The 20569-nt window shown below is 45.1% G+C and overlaps 1 protein-coding gene across 1 annotated transcript in view; it reads right to left on the bottom strand.

Annotated features, from left to right (window-relative positions):
* LOC142588088 (uncharacterized) overlaps nt 1-20569 on the bottom strand; it is a 23109-nt gene extending 2540 nt beyond the window's left edge. The window contains exons 1-12 of the mRNA XM_075699550.1: nt 20320-20569; nt 19883-19963; nt 17430-17532; nt 14647-14787; nt 14437-14528; nt 13209-13324; nt 12790-12862; nt 11202-12605; nt 9195-9511; nt 4548-4632; nt 1805-1853; nt 1602-1699 (exon numbers count right to left, since the gene is read on the bottom strand). Of these exons, the coding sequence (XP_075555665.1) occupies nt 1602-1699; nt 1805-1853; nt 4548-4632; nt 9195-9511; nt 11202-12605; nt 12790-12862; nt 13209-13324; nt 14437-14528; nt 14647-14787; nt 17430-17532; nt 19883-19963; nt 20320-20346 (2586 nt within the window). The 5' untranslated portion in view covers nt 20347-20569. The remainder of the gene's footprint in view (nt 1-1601; nt 1700-1804; nt 1854-4547; nt 4633-9194; nt 9512-11201; nt 12606-12789; nt 12863-13208; nt 13325-14436; nt 14529-14646; nt 14788-17429; nt 17533-19882; nt 19964-20319) is intronic.

Genomic DNA, 20569 nt, shown 5'->3' with positions numbered 1-20569 from the left:
GTTGCCGTTTGCCTGTCGAGGTTTCAAGATATCCGGAGTCCGGCACAAACACTTTTCGAAATAAGAGGTGAAAAACACATGGACTGACAATGCCATGACCGGAAAAAAATATTTTGACTTGACTTGAACTCCGATATCTTAAAAGTCTCTGATATCTCGGTTAACAAGAGTTTACTGTATATGGTAGGCGACTAAGTATGTGGCTATGAACTGTACAGAAGTGTAGAGTCCTCTCACTATCGTTACACACTCCCTGTTCTCAAAAATGTTGCAGTTTCGCCTGAAAGGCGGAGCATCAATTGTGATAGCAAATTATTAGACAGCTACATAAAGTAAGGAAAGTAGTTTTACTGGCAGTATAAACTTGTAAACATTCGCTTACTAATTAACAAGCACAGTGTCCCGCATGCACAGGCAAACATAAACAAATCTCACTCGATTACTGCGGACACTTGCTGTCGGAACGCTGACGTGATGAAGAGCGGCAAGCGAATTGCCCTTCGCGCTGCCTCTCGCTCTAACGTAAACTAAGTGACGAGAACACAGCACACACGAAGCCATCAGCCCTTGAAGCACCTAGACTATGTACCCCCCCACTGCATACTTCTTCCAAGATAAAACCATTTGCGGCTGCATTCAGCTGCACCATGCGCAGCTGCCGCTGGAGCTTATACTTTGCTCTACAACTTGTAGCACAGTCTATAATGCTATATTGTTAAGACTGGACTGCTTTAACATTACGCAGCAGTTAGAAAGACTAATAAATTGTGCTTGAGGTTCTATTCATGCCAAGTCATTGCTGATCCTACAGCCCTTCCCCTATCCTCATTAAACAAGCTAAATAACTGCTAGCAGGAGAATTAGAATAATGGTCATTCTGAGAGTGAGGCAGTCAGTTTGACGAAGAGTGCAAGCAGGTTGGGTACTGGTGTTTAAAAGATCGCAATGCTTGTTCTATTGCGGACAAGTGAAAACCAAAGAGGCAACTTTAGACCAGAGCACAAGAACTGGAGCATTATGCTTGAGGCATAAGAAATCGCCACACTCAATTAGAATTTCAATGCAGGACGCACTGGTAATTTCAGGAAAAATGTGATTGCACCAATCCACCTTTTCCAAGTTCACATTTCCAAAACCAGCACAGTTAGCGCAATGCAAAGAAAGACTGGAACGGATTTGGTCCGTATTTTGTAACATTCCATTTCATTTACCATTTACTTGTCACCTGCCGCACCAAGTTGCTGATCCCTATAATAATGGCTGCTTGGGAAGGGGGGGGGGGGGGGGGAGGTGCCTGGGCCAATGGCAAAGGTAGAAAATAGTGTGAAACAAAATGGATCATTAAGAGATATGGACCCTGAGTTGCAACCATCAAAGTATGGTGACATCTTCACTGTTTGATGCCGGTGTTTGTGGGACCAGTGACATCACAACCGTCGGACCACTTGCGGAGTAGTGCAGCACTTTCAAGAACATGCCCGCAGGCATTACACCCGAGATTACATCCTACGTCGGTTACAGAAAGCTTTACCTACATGCCAACGACCACAAGGTAAGTCTGCCCAGCAACAGTTCCCAAGCTACTCCAACTATCAACTCACCACTCCCTTCTTTACGTACTCCTCCATGAAGAGGTTCATGATGATGCCCATCTGTTTGTCAGAAAACGGCGAGAAGAACACTTGGTAGGTGAGCATCCCTGCAAAATAAATAAATAAATAAATAAAAATAAAAAATAAAGGAGCCGCCCATTAGCACACTTTGCATTGCCTTAACGAAGCAAAAGCACAAATGAAAGACTTACTTTTAGCCTTTCCACCCTTGTAGTAATCGCTGCGCCTCCAGCTTTCAACCTGTAGTGAGAGAGAAACAATGAATGTAGAATTAACGTGTTTGCGAGTAGTTTCATTCATGCGAGTGTATTTTCTATCTGGACGCATTGACTTTTTGAATTTGCAGGCTGCTTGAAGGAAGAAAAAAAAAGTTAGTGGAAACCATCGGAGGATGGTTGTCGAAGTCAAGCTAAAGATTCCCAGTAGAGTTGCTGAGGTATGCTGCTGGGCTGGGGGTGCTATGTTAATTAATGCTATGAGGGGTGAGGCTGCTGCGATGTTTCACTGCCTCCGGGGTTGCCCAGCATTACAGACCACATTAACACCCTTGAAAGAGCACATCATGCCCGGGTATCCGTATCGGGCCTATGAAGTCGGTAACTTCTGATTACACCATCTCGAGAATCGGCCCAGTTTACACGACCAGACAGCTGTTCATGCGGAACTGGAGGAAGAGCCAGAAGAAGCCTCTCTTTAAAAGTTGTATGCATTGCTAAAATCGCATGCCATTCTAGGCTTCTTTCGAATTTTTTTTGTGGGGCAAATGGGAATGTTAGCTAAGAACGCCGGTTTGCTCTCTGCAGCTGATGTGACCTTGGTTAATGTGGCACAAAGAAGACATGCTCAGCCCCGCAGTGAGAAAGGAAAGTAGGAACGAAGCTTCCTGGAGAGCATGATAGGGTCCTCACTTTGTGAATTTGAGTACATTTTGTTTGCTTTTTTGTACACTATGCAATACATGATAATCTCTTGCACATGCAAAGCAATAGCGAAATAGTTGCAGCACAATGTGGAGTGGTAATAATTTGCTCCACTGCAATAGAAGCTTATCTGCATGAAAATCCTGGCTGATGCTTTTACTGACTTTACCATTAATGCGATGCCAACATGCTGGCAAATTGAGAGCAAGGACTGTTTTGCTTTTAACTGACTGGCAATTGTAAGTTGGAAAAGTAGGTTTATTTAAATCATCCCCATAACTACAAACAACTTTATGACATGAATGCAGTTATTGCAATGCCAAGTAGGCATGCAATAACTTATGTTGGACTCCACAGCTAATGTTGCACGGCACATTTGGAAAGCCGATGAATTGGTGCTTAGACCTGGATGCAGGGACACCAATTAAATAGCAGACTTGCATCTAGTTCAAAATGTGTTGCCCGTAGATTGGGCAACTTACATGGGTAGCCACTCCTGATTAAACAAATAGCCATGTGCAAATATTCAAATGGAGTTATTTCCTAGCGTGCTTTGCCTACACGAAGCCTACCAGATAGGAACTTTGTATTTTGCCAATCAAGTCGTTTACACAGAGTTTCCTTTAGTTACAAACTTGGCCAAGCAATGGTATTCTTAATACTTTTAAAGTACAATCTAACCATCCTTGTCGCATTAACATCATGTCAAAAATGCATGGTGTGTTGCATGTCTGTCATTGCAACACATCCTTCACATGTCTCCAAACATTAATGATATGGATGGACTGTGGATGCAGATTCCCATTTCCAGCCACGACAAGGGCACTGAAATACTAACAGATATGGTGGCTTAAAAGCTCTCCATAAAAACTGTACCCAAGTATAACGTGGGTACACACACGTCTGTGAGATGCTCATCTAAAGAATACCATGAGATTTGGATGTCTCTCTCGTAAGGTCCAGTAAACGCGGCTGCTTCCGCTTGTTTAATTTATCCATCTGCAGCGATGTATAGCGATGTATTCAGTCTTTCCCTCTATCCCAACAATACTGATTTTGATAATAGTGAGGTGATCTGCGCACATCACCATATCGCGACTTTCGGCTACCACAAGACCCGCAAGAAAGTTGGGGACGAGAGTATTACACGGTTAGGCACATTTAACAAAACTAGAGCAGCAATCGAGAAAAGGTTTACTAACTAGGTTTCAGGGACAATGTGGCAATGGCTGCAGCAGTAATGAGGCAGCTGGCATGGCCATTAGAGCATGCCTACCATGGTGATAAAGGCAAACATTTTTTTTTTGACATCGATGGCATTAGAACATTTATCAGTCCAACGATGGACAGACTATACAAGTGCTTTCCACACAGCCCTTATGTTGTCTTTTTCCTGTACAATAGAACCATTTATAATGAAAATGAATGTTTTGAAAAAAAAAAAAAAAGCAGATATGGTTCCACCTGATGCTATTTCACGTAACTTTGATTTGATTATTGGGTTTTTATGGCACAAGGGCCAGTTCTGGCCAGAGGGTGCAAAAGGCATCTTGCAATGAATGAACTATGGTTCATGAATTCAAGGATGTAACATGGCTTTAACAGGGCCTAAAATCAGTCGCTGCATAAATGCGTAAAATACATATGTACTAAAATGTGACTATGACAGCTGAGGTGTGCTATGGCCATAAAACATACGTTGTGGAGTGATCATAAGATTAAAGTTTCAAGCCTATGCAAGTAGCACTGATGCCTCACACCAGGGCCCTTGGGTGCAAGGACGAAGCACATGCTCTAAATAATATAGCAGCAGCAGCAGCCTCCCACAGGAGGCTGTGCTACATATCACTTGGGTGTATAACATGTAGTACACTAACATTGTATAACAACTTTGCAACGACAGAATAGTCAGCCCATGCTTTAAACCTTGTACTGGCAAACTAAAAAGTGCCACCTCTTCATGTAAATCTGATAATGAAAGCCATAGCCAAAGCCGCGAAGCCAGTGACAGTACCTTCCCTGCGATAATTCCTTCCATTTCGGGCAAACTCTTCTGGAATAGGTAACGTAAGTGTCTCTCCTCCAGGTCTTTCACGTCTCTGCCCGTGGTGGAGAACAAAGAGACGAAGATGGGTTAGAAAACCTGTACAACAGCGAAGCCCTCCCTCGAAAAAAAGGCAGGAGTCCTTGTGCATCAAACAACACTTTTATTTTACAGGTAAAGAACCAAGACAAACGTTCAGGCTGTCACTCTATAAAGACCATGCTAAGCAAATACACAGCTACACAACATCTGCAAGTCTTTCCAATTTCCCAGCCTTGCAACCAGAACCTATGAACCATTATGAAGCTATGTCAAAAACAGCAATATACTCCTTACGCAAAATATAAATAATATAAAATACCAACAAGATTGTCAGCCCCTTTTCAAATCCCTGTATACTGCTGATATGTCTGTTGACGCATTGTCTTAGCTATTAAAAAAAAAGAAAACAAACCATGATCTGATCATGAGGCAAGCCATAGTGGGGTACTTTAGATTAATTCTGACAACCTGAGATTCTTTAACGTGCACACAATGCACGGTACACAGGCGATTTTGCTATTCACTTACACTGAAATGTGGCTGCGGTGGCCTTGGATTTGGTCTCGCGACCTTGTGCTTAGCAGTGCAACGCCACAGCCACAAAGCCACCATGGCGGGTGCCGTAGCTTAACCTTGCACACGAGGCCACCTAATGCACTGGTGGAACGATGGTTTGCTTAGTTTAACTTGCCATCTTTCAAAAGCACACTTTTGATATCGTGTGTGAGCAACCATTACGTTAGGATGGGGAACCTGTGGCAGGCAGATCTCCATTATGAGACGTTCCAAGTATATATTTTTTTGATCAATTGTACTTTTCCTGCCTAATTACCAAGACATTGCCCAATACACCCCTTTTTCTGATAAATTACAAGTGTTGGGAAGTCGGCAGTGACAAGGGATGCTATGGTATATCCCAAAGCTACACTGGGATGCTAACAGCCCACTCAGAACCCCGACAGCACCTTTACTGTGCAATAAAATCTCACAACCAATAGAGCACAGCTAATGCAACCAGGTGAAGCTCCCCCAGCTTTGCGCTCGGCAATGGAATGCCAGGCGTGCGCTGCCCCTACAAGAATAAAACACACACTGTCCCGATGCAACACATAAACGCAGAATTAGTGTTGAAGTAACATTATTTGGCAGCTGGTGCTTGAAACTGTACAGGTAAATGTGGCTCACCAGTTCTCGTGAACAGTCGGCATTGAGTTCAAAGCAACAGCTGGCAAATTGACGCTTTGCCAAGAGAGCGCAAACAGTGCACATAAACAAATAGATCCCAAGCAGTGGCCCTGGTGGCCATTGAATTAGCGAATTACTTGGCGCCTCAGTACGTTCGCTGGGCAAGCTGGATGATCGCAAACTGCGACGAGTGGTACAAACAGGTGGGGTCTGAACGACATGCAAGGATGGAACTGGAGCTGAACTTAACCCAGCAGAGAGAGATATTGCCAGTCCATGAGCTATATTACCGTTTCACAGAATACCGGAAACAGCAAGCACTGGTGGCGCCATCTTGCAAATGCAGAGTTCAAGTCTGTACGTAAGATTAAATTCCAGAGAACGCGTTGTATGCGGCTGCTAGTGTAAAGGCATTGGTAGCAACCATCATTAGCGCACAGTCACTCTTCCCTTTTCGATTGTGACGAGGACACCCGTGCAATTCAAATATGTTCCCCACATACGTTCCCTACATTTTGTGGCTCAACCTAGCGTCGCAAGATGTCGCTAACAGCGCTGCTGCCATTTGGTGTCCAGGACTAGCGTAGGGACAAGCTAGAGCACTCTGCTACGCCAATCACAAGTTCGACAGTAGTAGTTGCTTCTTTGTGTCTGTGTACCACACCTGCTTGCACTGCTCGTCACCAGTTTTTCTTTTTTTGGATCTGCCCGTCATGGAACGTACGGCCAAGAACACGACTCCCCAAATGATTGCTTCTGCAGACACACTAGTGGCCAGAACGAGCATTCCACAAATGTAGCAGCTTTGCAAATGCTTCCAACCGGCCATTATGCAAAGAAAACTGTAGAGACTGCAGTGTTCTTACAGATCCTTTCCTTTGTTTCTAAAAGCATAAGAGTTGAAAGTCATTATTTTGCAAAAACAAAAAGTTGCGTAACTATATGTACGAGAGAAAATTTGAGACAGATGGGTCCAAAAGGGATGCAAGGTCAAAAGCCATGCAGATACATGCATGAATGATGGCCACCCAAGAAGCACAGAAGATATCTGAACTCAAATTCAGATTCGATTCTGAAATAGCTGATGTACTATTAAGGACAGATCAAGTGCAAACAGCACATTTCAAACAGAAACATGAGACGAAGAAATTTTGATGGCTCTCGTGTAAGGGTTGATATGTTCTTCCGTGCAATGAATAGTGCGTGGCACGTCAAATGTTCTAATCAACACACTAGCCCAACCTAAATACCAACCAGTCCCTCAACCTTGAGCACAATCTTCCAGCTCTACTAGTCTGATTTGAAAGCTTCCATCAGGGTTTCAATTGAATTGTCCATGATAGCACATTCAACAGAGCTGATATAGTACTATCGGCGTCAAATGAAAGTTGAACAGCGGAGCGCGTGGACCAAGCATAAGTGAAGATATAGTGCGCGCCGTCCAGTCATCACCATTGACAGCCGCGCACATCCGGTTTGGCCGCACTGCGCAAAGTTTGGGAGTGAAACCATGTCAAACAGCCAAACGTGCTCGGCATGCCGGCCGCCGTCGCGGCTGCCAGCGATACCGCGCAGCGCAAGTTTGCCGATCGAAAGAGCGAATGTGGCGCGCAAGCTGCAAACCGCGCGGGTGAATCTACCTTGTGATGACGGTGCAAACTGCACAACGCGCACCGCTATTCGCGCCGACAGCGCTTGTTCTTTCGGCGATCTGTGCGATAAGACTCGCCATAAACTGCAATATTCTAGCTTTATTTTTCATTTTCTCCCTTTCAAATGTAAGAACCAGAACAGAAGCGACATTATCTCACTAGAGGGGGATCGCGCAGTGCGGCCAAACCGGATGTGCGCGCCTGTCAATGGTGATGACTGGACGGCGCGCACTATATCTTCACTTATGCTTGGTCCACGCGCTCCGCTGTTCAACTTTCATCTGACGCCGATAGTGCATTAGGATATAAACGGCAACATCAACAAGGACAAAAAGACTTCACCAATTTAGTGTGAAGTTTGCCTCCGTCCAGTCTCAAACAACTGAAGGAAAAAAAAAAAGAACAAACAATGCTGGTACCTTCATAGCTTCCAAATAAAATCGAAGCTCGATATAGAGAATTACTGAATATAAATACTATAAAGTGTTTATCACCGATATTTGAGTGCAACTAATACACACTTGCAATGAACATCGAATACAATACAAGTATTTTCGCATCAAACACAACTTCGTTATAACGAGGTTTATATACCATGTTGCACAGCAAAATAAACATGCTACAGAAATGTCAAGTTTAAAGTAGTGTGTCACGTATATAAAAACTATGAAGGGGGAACCGACACAATAACGTAGAATCAATCAAGTAAGTGCGCAGGCCTTGCCACAACTGTGTAGATAGACAAGTTTTTTTGTTTTTGCTTTTCAAGCAGTAAATACTACTCACTTTGCTAGAAAGCAAGCGTGTAGACCCTTTTCTTCGCACTGTGGCAGCAGTGAGTTTGTAACACCAGGCAACATCCCGTCGTATAAGTTTGGCACCCAATTTCGCTAAGCAAGAAACGGCGTTGTTTCCTGTAGCCAATTACAAGTACTACTATCTGTTCTCAATGCGTCCGAATAAGAAACGTGCACTGCGCCACGAGATCCCATATGCAGCATTTTCATATTTTTGAGTAAAATTAATTAAGGAAGCTACATTTTTTTTTACTGCAGAGGAAAATTGTCAGACTATTCCAAATTGCTATTATGTTTGTTACCCACTGAATTTAGTGTGCTGTTCCAGCGGGCAAAACCGAAATTCTCTCTGGAACTGTGCATGTAAACACACAGTTTCCATGTAAACATTTAAAACGTCCTATAAAAACTTTTCCAAGGCATTCTGAGGTACTCAATATCCACAGACTTTCGAGTGAATTGTTTGGCACATGTCTTTTGTAACACTTCCTTTGAATGCTCAGATTCGACTCAAGTCATCTGGTACGCAACCGTATGACTGCCAATTGGGCATTTCTGCACATTAGTGCATTCACTAAAAGTGACACCACCCATGTCTGTTTGATGGGAGTAGCCAATTGGGCTCTGAATCAAGATTGTTAAAGGATCACTCACACTAGGCCGACAGGGTTTTTTACGTTTGTGTTGGCGTCTATGTCCCACTGTACCGATGGCGATCTCTTCGCCGATCATCGGCAGATTGCCGGCGTCGGTACAGTGTGACAGAGGCGCCAACACGAAATTAGTGTCAGGTCGGCCTAGTGTGAATGAACCTTAAGTGCTCTAGCACCGATGCCACCGGCCCCCACCCCTCCAAACATAGGGCAGCTGTTTCTAACAAGACCGCAGGGAACGACCGGATACATGGGATCAGTCAGAACTACGATGGCCGGCCCGGGTACCTTGCATTCCGAATTTCTCGCTCCACCCTGGAAGACGGCACAAATGTATTTGCGGGCTGGTTCTTGGTTTCAGGCACCTCTGGCAGCGGGGAAGAAGAGTATGTTGTTGTGGAAACGGCAGAATTCGTCTCCCGTTTGGGCGTCGGGATGTACGTTGGGATGTACTCCAAGGTTGACTGCTGATGCCGCGCAGAGCGGTTGACGGCCTCTGGAACGTACTCCTCGTAGCGGCCGCGTGAAGGCTTTGCAGCACTCGAAGACCCAATGCTTGAAGGTATGTACTCGAATGCCGGGTCTCTCTTCTTGCGTTTTTCCTCCTGTGTTTGATATCGACAACCAGAAGAGACGCATTCAATCTGAGGTCTCGGATTGCTTTCTATGCCTTGCAAACAGAAAGAACATCAACAGACACACACTGAGCCACAACAAAATTTCGCTTTGGCTAAATTGGCAAAGTTGCATGGCTGAAGATTGTCTATTCCTTTTCTTTCTATAAACAGCCTTTAAACAGCCTGGTGGTTAGTGGCCATGTTGCAGATTTCAAGCCATGGGCTGTGAAATTTTCAGCGTGCAACAAGCATCGCCCAATCACCGACATCTCATCTTGTCCAGCGGCCACACTGGTTTTCAACATTCAGGGTTCTACCTAATTTCTGGCAAGTTATAATGGTGGCATCTCATTTAGTTTCGGTCAAAAAACAATCTTTGTAGCTAGCTTTACATGATGCATCCATTCGTATGTCAAACTTGAAATTTTGTACTGGGGCTGGTCTACATCTGCAAATCTGAAACTAGAAGGTTTTTTTTTTTTGCATGGTTTAAACTTCAAAAGTAATTCAGTAACTGCTGGTGACAGGAGTCATGTCACACCTTCGACTCCCCCGCCCCACTTCCTGCCCCCCCCCCCCCAAAGAAAGCTGCAGAAAGTGAGTTTCTTCATTCAGCCACATAATTACAAGGACCAAAGAAAGCATGCTGCAAGAATCTTAGTGTTTCATTTGTAAGGGAGCACTGATGTTTGCCACAAGGAACGTGGTGCTCCAAGATTGAGCTATGGTAGCAGCTGTCATACATAATATTGCCTCGGGCAATGACACTGATGCTCCCAAGACTAATTTACATTTGCATATGTAGTTTCCAGGAATGTGGAAGAGAACAGATATACACATTTAATAAACAAATTTACTGAGTCACCCAATTAGTGACCAGGGTATCAATCGGAAAGTTGTGGCCGACGTTAAGAAATACCTGGTGTAAGTCGTTTTGACAAGTGCACTTTGCATACTTGTTTATGATAAGCTAGAAAAATGAGGCATGTTTGGAGGAGCTGTCCAAAGGAGGCAGCGCGGAGACAGCTCATGCACAATGTCATGCAGAGAGCCCTGCGTGAAACGCAGATGCAGTCTGCCAGCAAACATGCGTGCATTCAGCAAGCTTCCCGACACATGGACGACACCTGCATTTGGTAGGCAATGCATCGCACAGAAGTAGCACAGGATTGGGCAACACACAGCAGCAGGTGGCCTACTCGGTAATCTTACTCGGTAGATCGTTGTACAAGCACACACAAGCATAGCAAAAAGCTTGAAGAGTCAATTCACCAGGCACTCAGCTGCAATGCTCCCTACCAAGGTATTGAAAGGCTAATGCTTAGTATATGCTACTCTGGGCCTGTTCTGGACCACGTAATTTTGGACACTAACAAATTCTGCCATATTGTAAAGCTTCGTCATCTTGTCAACTCTGACTGGTTCACAGAGTGACCGAGCCCTCTGTGGATGGCTGAAAAGGCAACATGGCAGAATTCGACAGGCCAACGTACAGGCGCACATAAACAGACGCAAATTTGTTGCTGATGTTTAGTGCACAATAATGCCATGTTCTTGCTAGGTAGTATGCACTAACGAGGTCTCACTAATCTGATTTTTGTAATTTGAACATTATTTGAAGTTGCTTAGCTATCGTTGCATGCTTTGCAAGGTTTTCGACATTAAAAGCACGACCAACCTGTCTTCTCGGTGATGATGGATTGTATGACGCCTCAGGCAATGTCGGTGTCCGCCGGTAGGAAGGGATGTAAGACTCTCGAGGTGGCGGTGTCCTCGTTAACTTGGAAACTTCGTCATCCGACGTGGCACTCGTGCCAGCTGGTTTTGAAGGCACACTTTCTTCATCTTCTTCGGCCTCTGTTGCCAGCCTTGCCACGGGAGTTGGCTCGTATGAGTTGATCTCTGGGGAACTTCGCGCTGCTTGTTTTGCCACGTCAATAGCTGGTGCATCATCTTCGGTCATGGGCGACTTGCAGGAAGTCTCTTGCCTCTGCTTGTCATCATCGCTCTCATCGCTGTTCTCATCGTCTTCGAGGAACAAGCTCTTGGAAAGCACGTTTTCAGCTTGTTTCTGCCTCTTCGTACCTGAAGGTGCAGCTTGAGACGACTCTTTCTTGCTCCGGAAGTCATCCAGGCTCTCCCTTTTAGAAGCATTGCTCTTGGACGTGTGCGAGACGACCCTTACGTCGACCTGCTGCGTGGAGTCCGGCGATCGCCTGGATGTTTCATCCCGTTCCTTCTTCTGTGCCACCCCTCCATCAGAGTCGTCCGAGTCGTCGATGCCGCAGTCTGTCAGCAGCTGTTTTATGTTTGCCTGCTTCATCTTGCTTTGTTTAGACTTTTGCTCACGACCCTTCTGCTCGTGAGACCTCTTTGACGACGACTTCTCCTCTCTGTGCGACGATGACTTCTTTGGTGGAGAGTGCCGCTTATCCCGGTGGTGTCTGCTCTTCTCTTGCGTTGACTCTTTCTCCTTTCCACTCCTGCTGGACTTTGACGACTCCTTCTCGGCCTTCTGAGAGTGAGACGCTGCACTTCGCTCGCGCGTCTCCTTGTGCTCGGATCGGGTCTTGTGCTCTTTCTCGCGAGAGGAGCTGCTGCCGCGGGAGGACGCCACCACTACTGATGCATCATGGCTCTTAGTCTTCTCCTTTTCTCCTCGATGTGAGGACGTCTTCGGTTTGTCGGGGTCTCTCTGAGCCACTTCTCTTGGAGCCACTTCCCTCGTAGCCACTGGAGCCATTTCTCTCGGAGCCACTTCCCTCGTAGCCACTGGAGCCACTTCTCTCGGAGCCATATCGGCTCGGTGGTCATGATGGCGGCTCCAGCCTGACCGGACAGATGGGCTGCCACCTCGAGAGGCTGCTGCCACCACTGAAGACTTGGAAACCTGAGTGGCCGAGACTCTGTCCTCTACCTGGTGGGTTGCATCTTGAAGGGGGACGCGCTTCTCAGGAACTGGCTGTGATAGTGAAGCAAATTTTTTGCCATCGCCTTCGACCTTGTTGGGGTCCTTCCGAATGTCGCCGCGAGTGGGTGGGGCGAGCTTTCTTTCGTGACGTTTCGACTTGTGCGCTTCAAACTAGAAGTACAAAGAAAAGAAAGGGCATTGGAATGAGGTAACATGTCTCAACATATGGCAACACATTACAAGCTGAATCTTCACTACATTTATTAGGAAGGCTGAACACTTCAGTGAAGTTCAAGTTTCGAACTTTGGGCACTGCTGCATCCCTCTTGCAAAGCCCAGGGAAAAGAATGCTTACATTTTCACTTGCACTGTTGCTTTCGGAGTCGGAGCTGCTGAGATGCCGCTTTTTCGATTCCCTACGATCCAGTCTAAAAATAAAAGAATGGCCACATTTCAGCCTCACATTTTGATACCAAAATCAAGAGTGCCAAATCTGTTCAAGTTTCTACTTTTGCTTCCTGTAACTTTGGTAACAGACAGAGGCAATCAAAGACAAGCAGTGATACATCCACTGCAGTACAACATTTGACTGAGCACAGCGGACCCTTATAAGGTATTCAAGAACTGTTGGAAAAATATTCGTATTTACAAATACGTAGTGACTATTCGATTCATTATTCGAAAGTTTCAAATATTCAGCCACCCTCTATCTATTATCTGTTCTACACGTTGCACAACCTACCCAGCTCCACCTACACAAGTAAAGTTACTCACAGCCTCTTCAAAGCTGCCTTTTCATCGGGAGTCTTTGGCCGTGGTACTGAGGCAGGTTTGAAATAGCTGCTGATTCCCCGTGGACTGTTGTTCTGGGACATCTGGCTGTTTTGAACCTATTGATGAAGGGGGCAAGAACACCTCACTGTGACTTTGTAACACAGAAGCAGTACGAGGAACTCTGAAAAATTTTTTATGATTGATACACCAGCACCAGCAGCGATCCGCAGAAAGCGGATCACTGTTCAAGCTTCAACTAACTTTCTCAATGGTCACCGCCATTTTTTTGTTTTGATGCCCTAGCAGTGTTCCAAGGTACTACACAAGAAAAATAATTTGATATTCTGCTAAAAGTGGAGATGTGTGCTCATTTTGAAGCCTATTGTGTACACCTCAGATTCCAAATTTATGGTATTGATAACAGGAACGTTATCAATGCCGATCATACTGAATTGCAGCAGCTGCCTTGCGCATGCAGACAGGCGAGACACGCGACTTGGGGACGGGGGGGATTTTGTAAGTGTCCGCCTAGTGGACATGTCCTTTTCGTCTGCTGCTGGAATGAGTTCTGATTGGCTGGGTTGGGATACATGTCAGAGTGAGACAGCTGCCCCCAGCCAATCAGCATTTCAGCAGCAGATGAAAAGGACATGTCGACTAGGTGGACACTTCCAGAATACACCCCCCCCCCCAACCTGATGACATAGACACCATCTGCAATAGAGCATCTTCTAAAATTTCAAGCAAAACGAGGAATTTCAGAGAGGCAACAGACAACAAATTACTAGTATAATAGGCCATGCATAAGGTTCCATTGCGATGCTCTGCATATGAACTGGGTCGCTCAGATCAGGGACTGTATTACGTAGAGATTTTTTTCTTTTGATTATACTCATTACTTGTCACCTGTTGCATGAGTGACAGGTACTGGCAATAACAATGTCCTAGCGTCATGTCAGTCAATGATAAAATAGACACACAAAAAAAGAGAAAACTAAAAGTTCAATATAAATGAAACACTGCATGCATCACTTCCTTAGCAAGTGCTTAAACGTGGACTCGGCAAAAGCAACAATTGTCCCCCAAAATGTAATGAGGGCAGCTGTGCCCGAACTACAGCTGGTCCATGCTCTCTTCCATGGCTGGCGCTGAGTGCCCGCACATAAACTATTCTTACACCATAGTCCGAGCGCAAGCTTGTCAAAATGGCAGAAAAATGTGCACATACCTTGGCCTGTTGTGCCAATTCGCTAGTGGTCAAGCGCCGTATGCTCACGGTCAATTCCGACTTGAGCACAGCTTTCCTTTCGAACATTCCACCTGAAGCAGCAAAAAGAGATTAGTCAAAACACGGATGCTGCAGACCGAAGCGCCCGAGCTGTAAACAGCCAGAACTGGTAGCTCTGGAAACAGGCGACACTTGTATAGCCGACCTCACCGTAATCTTTAAATTTGCAGATGGATTCGTCAACGTGTTTGGCTTTCCTCGCTTCCCACTTGGCGTCGTCCTTACGCGCCACCATGACAAACTTTGGGAGGTTGGCTCGTTTCTTCATGTTGTAGGTCACCTTGACGTCATCTATGGATTGATGAAACATAGACAAGCAATTGCAAAGAGAGAGAGATATTAAGCAAAGAACAAAGATGTCACTTCAAGAAGGGCACACAGTATATAACACCTGCTATGAAGTCTGTCCTGTAAACACCACTACTGAAAAGGCTACAAGCCTTCGTTCATTAACTCAAGGCCGGAAGGCACCGAATATATAATATTTTTACACATGCATGCCAGCTTTTGCTTCAGTGTAAAGTAAAAACGAGGGCTGCATTCGTTAGTTTTGCAATGCCTGCATTTGTTATTGCTTAGGAAAGGGCAAACTTCAGGGAGAATTCCAGGTTTGACCAAATTTTCTAATATTTTTGTCCTGGGTGCGAATATTGCGAGTTGTCGGGTTTTACGTGACAATGAAGAATTTTGAGCAAATCGAGAACAAGGTGATAGCAGGAGCCAACGTTTCGACAAGTGGACTTGTCTTCTTCAAGGCGACATATGCTTTCCTTGCCACAGTATGTAGTAAGAACTTTAGGTATATGCTGCTCTTCAATAAACCCGTCTCACACTAACTGGTGTCACTGGGTATGTGCCGCTATCCAACGATCCTCTGCGACACAAACTTGGGTTGCTGAGCACGTGCCGATCACTTAAATTTCTCCGGTGGTGGGTGGAGTTGAACACACATCACGTAGCTTCAGACAATCTTGCTTGAATAGACATTCACACCAGCACCCTGCAGGGACTTTGCTGCAGCAGCACTAGATACAGCAGCATGTTCACAAGTGCAGGAGAGCAGCCCAGCTGCATACATGGCTTGTGCATGGCGCATTTCGGTGGTTGCGATGCGGTGTGCCGATACGTTGCTTCAATACTGATTTCACTACTGATTTCATTATAGCGACATTCATCGCGAGGTGGGTCATGCCGGATTTTTTTTGTTGGTCGCTACCACACTATGCAACAGGCAGGCTAGAGAAAGCATGGGGGAAGTTAACCATGTTTAATTGAAATGTAGACATAATATGGTAAAGAGAAATGAAGGTGGTCGAAAATATGCCGCACCAGGTCGAGAGCCGAATCCTCATCCTCTGCACTTATGCGTGCGGCGCTTTACCAATTAAGCTAGCTTGGCACCATCCTCGCGTTGCAGGAAACCCTCTTTGCAGAAAGCAATGTTAAGGGGAGACTAAAGATAAATGCTAAATCAGTTTATCACAGTACAATGTTCTTCCAGTATTTAATTTACTACGCAGTAACTTAGCGATTACCAGAAGAGAAAATAAAGGCCAGAATTCTAGATTTCTACTCCTTGAAAACTGTGCCGAAGCATCGATGGCAGCGCGTCAGTGCCATGTAAAAAATTCCGGCAGTTTTGGTACAATAAAGGTTTTCGAAACTGTGTTCGGTCTTTGTCTTCTTTAAAATACAATGCACTAGTCCATCTTTACCGATATAAAAATTAGGCCTGCGCAAACACTGTCAGAGTCCACGATGTGACATCGAGCTGGTGGTGGGACTTCAAGACGACATGTTGCCACCTGTCTTGATTTTTTGTCTTCTGGCCTATGAAGCCTCCTCGGACGATAACAGCGTTTTTTTGTTGTATCACAGAACTGTAATTTTCAGACACAACTAAACTTACTTTTATCTTTGGTGTCCCTTCAACCATGCAACATAAATGTCACAATGCCCACAAAACAGCTGAAAGAGCACAACAGTCTAGGAATCCACGTGAGGCTGCACTGGAATACTTGACGAAACTTCACCTAAAGCAACGATACTCGTATCACTACCAGTTTATTTCAAGCCCACTGGGCACAAGTACCTCTCCCAGAGATCAACTGCCCTTATCACACATCAACAAATCCCACTGTCTGATTGCTAGTTTTATAATCCCATCGATCCATCTAAACCTCTGGCCCTCGGCAGCATTTCTCATTTAGTCAAGCCTAAGTAGGCCTATGATAACTAGGGTGCGATCTTGTACGCGTTCCAAAATAGAACGGAGGCAGTTCGTTCCACCGAGCCAAATACGATTCGTCAATTTGAACCGTGCCGAACGCCATGACGTCAAATGTGACGCGATATCTGCTGTCAATCATTCCGTGTCGTCTGCTATCGGACGAACGGAACGGAACATACCGCCTATTTTGTGACGTAAAGAACGAACCGCCTCCGTTCTATATAGGAATGCGTACAAGATCGCACCCCTAGTCTTATGCCACTCTCTCTCTCTCTATCTGCACACACACACACATTACATGATGTGCCCAACTCCACTTATTTTCCCTAAAGGCCTGAAAATTTTTGTCAAACTTTCAAGGCCGTCAAGTCAAATCAAATCATAAATCAAAATTCTGCTTATTACAGTTGCTATAAATTCAATTTTTTTCTTTGAAATTCGGTAACTTTAATTCTAAGCAGTCCAGTGGCTGCTTCATGAGAATGCATTTTACATGTGATATGAATAGGCAAATTGGAGTTGGTCTCGAGATCAAGCTTCCCCTTGAGAATAGTCCGTCCTACACACCAACACACAAACACACAGATTATGCTTGCCTCATACCTGGAAACAATATCACGAAAACAGAAGGTGCCAGGAAATGCAGAACAACAAACATGATATAGCACACTAACAAATATGCCACAGCCACGACATCACTCACCGAGTGTCAAATCGCCGTTCACGCTTTCCAGTGCTCCCGGTTTCAGAGAAACGACATCGGGCAGTTTCTTCTCCAGGACATTGCACAGTTTCACTTCAATGGCCTAGAGACAATGTAATTATGTTGAAAACCAGCGCCACTCACGATAATCAAGTGAATGAATAATAACAGTGATGAAACAAGTGACAGAGCATCGCTTTGTCTGCTTCGTCAATAGTCACCTGTGCAGGTTCGCACAAAACTTCCTTTACCTTTTATCATCCCTTTCTCCCCCTTCCCCGTTGCAGGATAGCAAGCTTGATAATCCCATCTGGTTAACCTCCTTTCCCTTTATTCCTCTTTCTCTTGCACAAAACCGACTCCAATCAGCCCAGCTGTTAATCCTTTCAAGTAAAAATTTTTTAAACAAAGTGAAACGTGCATTAATTGCATTTGAACAACAAACGTCAGGGGAAAAAATATTCCCACGGAAGTTTTTGTCAACGAATTGAAGGGTTTTTTCATGAACTGCCAAAAACTCAATGTGTTGTAAGCTGCCCTACGACTCTTCAGACTTAATTCACACTCATAAGGGCATGAAATTTAGTCATAGAATATTTCACGACCATTTTTCTGCCACCAAAGACAGGCTATACACATTAGGCAGCAGGATCCACAGATACAGCAGAGAAGCCTAACCTCAGCTTCCGAGATGCATGGACATGTGCGAAATTCCAGGGAGAGACTTATTTATCGGCTGTGCAAAGTCAACAAATGATGCAATTAGCAGTGCCGGCACTCACATTACTGAAAATAGTTTTGTTGATCGTTTTTCTCGATCTCAGATATTTATCGCACAAAATTTATTCTTACAAGAATCACTGCACCGGAAACGCTTAACTGAAGTTGCATTAGCTTACAGGTTGGCAAACTCATGCAAATTAGCCCAGCTGTTAATTGAAGCTACTGCATTAGACCAGCTTACAGAGCGGCCAACTCATGCAAATTAGCCTACAGATTGGCAAACTCATGTTAGCCCAGCTATCAATTGACGCTTCTGCATTGCACTAGTCTACAGATTTGGCAAACTCATGCCAATTAACTCAGATATCGATTGAAATTGGTGTGTTACACTAGACACTCATGCCTTGGTTGCATCGTTACATGAACCTAATTATGCCGAGCTACAGGGGAAATTGAGCAGCCCATGCATTTTAATATCTTGCATATAGCTGACAACACAAGAGACAGACGAGGCAGCAGCATTTAAACTTTCCCTGTTTCACATTGTCTATTTATGCGGTTTCAAGTCCAACTCATACCAACCAGGCCACATGTTAATCTCATCGCAAACAGCCAGCGGGCTACAGGAACTGGCTATCCAAATATACCTTTTATGTGCCAAAACTTGTAGCAAACAATCTAGTCGTCATTACTGTTGCGGAATACAGATAACCTACAACAACCGAGACACCAGAGTGTAACGGGACTTCTACATAAACCTTTATATTTTAGGTATAGCGCTTGGCTATTGAAATGCGATACTTGATGCGCATGGCTGCCAGCGCTTGCGCTATCAGTGGGCGCAGGGGACACCGAGCTGAGGCACTGTGGCATACGATGAGAGGAAGGCTTTGTGAAGCCTTTGTGATGCATTGCGATTTCATATGGTTCCCCAGCGATTGCTAGTATAGTGCAAAAATGCACTGACAGCCATGCAGTCCAATTATCGCGTTTCAGTTGCCAAGCACTGCACTTCAGCAGCAGACAAACACAGGATAGCCCAGTCTAATCAGTCTCCTTCTTTGCATAATCTAAGCAAACATTTTACGTTGTAAGTATGTCAGCACCAGGGATAGACAAACCCAGTTTTGTGTGTCTATTCCTTGACATAACACACTTTGTGCTGCCTCAAGTTGTATAATGTGACCTAGCCGTTGCCCATGCCGCAGCACCACTGCAGCTGACAGGTGTCAAGCCGCAGAGTGGGACAACAATAACTACATTAAAAGCAGACAGGCGATCGAGGCAGGCTACCCTGTAATGCAGAACACTCCAGAAATTCATAATGACAGAAAATGAAGCCTGGCTAAGCACATGTGAGTGACAGAAATGGCACAGAACAAGATGACAAATAAAGGCGACAGGTCAGGTGCTTCTTGGGTAGGTGCCTCCTGTCGTCTGCTCTTATTTGTCGTCATGTTTCGTGCCATTTCTTCCAGGATGAATCTGCCCACTAGGCCAACAATAAATCCTACACAAGTGACTGAAACGAGCACCACCAACAGCAATGGCAACTTCTCAAGCTAAGCAAAAGCGTAGTGGCAGCTACAGCTAGAGTGTCTACCTGCTATGAGCAGATGAGTACAATGTTATGGTTTACAGAGCTCCGCAGTAAGGAGATGGCAGGCGCAAGAAGGGTTGAATGGTATATCGTGTGCGCGTTTAAGAGACGTCCACAATCTGCAACGGACCTTGAAGCGTTGTGTGGACAGCCAGTCGTCGTTCGGCTGTATGAACCGAATCTGTGAGAACAGTGCATTCGAAGGCCCAACCTGCACAAGGAAAGACGGGCTGTCAAACGAGGTAAAGCACGGAGAAACGAAATAAGGTTATTGACCCGTTCCCAGCCTGTGAAGCAGTTGATTGATCACAATGCTGCCTCCATGCAAGTAGGCGCGAAATGCAACTGTTCAGTCAGGGGAAACAGAAATGACAAAGTGACAGGTGCCCATGCACAATTAAGGCATGTCGAATGTGTCTCTCATCGTATTGTAGGCGGTTTCTCAATCGTCTGGCAAACTCACGTGAACTCGAAAAACGAGAGAGCGTCGTTTGAGCTGTCCGAAATAAGATCAATCGAAATATGCCATGATTGAGGCGACATTAACAAGCTGACAGAGGAGTTTACCTGGATGAACTTTGCCAGGTGTTCCATGACACAGGGCGTCAGCCTCGGTTTACCGACACCACGAGGAGCTAACTATACGTCCGTTTCAGAGTTCATTAAAAGACAAACAAACAAACATCGTAACGTAGTAGCCTGCACACAGCCATACAGCTGTTACCAGTGGCCTCATGCGAACTCGTAGAAACTACGCACAGCGGAAAACGGCGGCAAATGTAAAACCATGCAAAACACAGAAGGCGCAGGAGGCTGG

This window comes from Dermacentor variabilis, chromosome 7 (genome assembly GCF_050947875.1).
Source record: "Dermacentor variabilis isolate Ectoservices chromosome 7, ASM5094787v1, whole genome shotgun sequence".
NCBI lineage: Eukaryota > Metazoa > Arthropoda > Arachnida > Ixodida > Ixodidae > Dermacentor > Dermacentor variabilis.
This window is presented reverse-complemented; position numbering and strand designations above follow the sequence as displayed.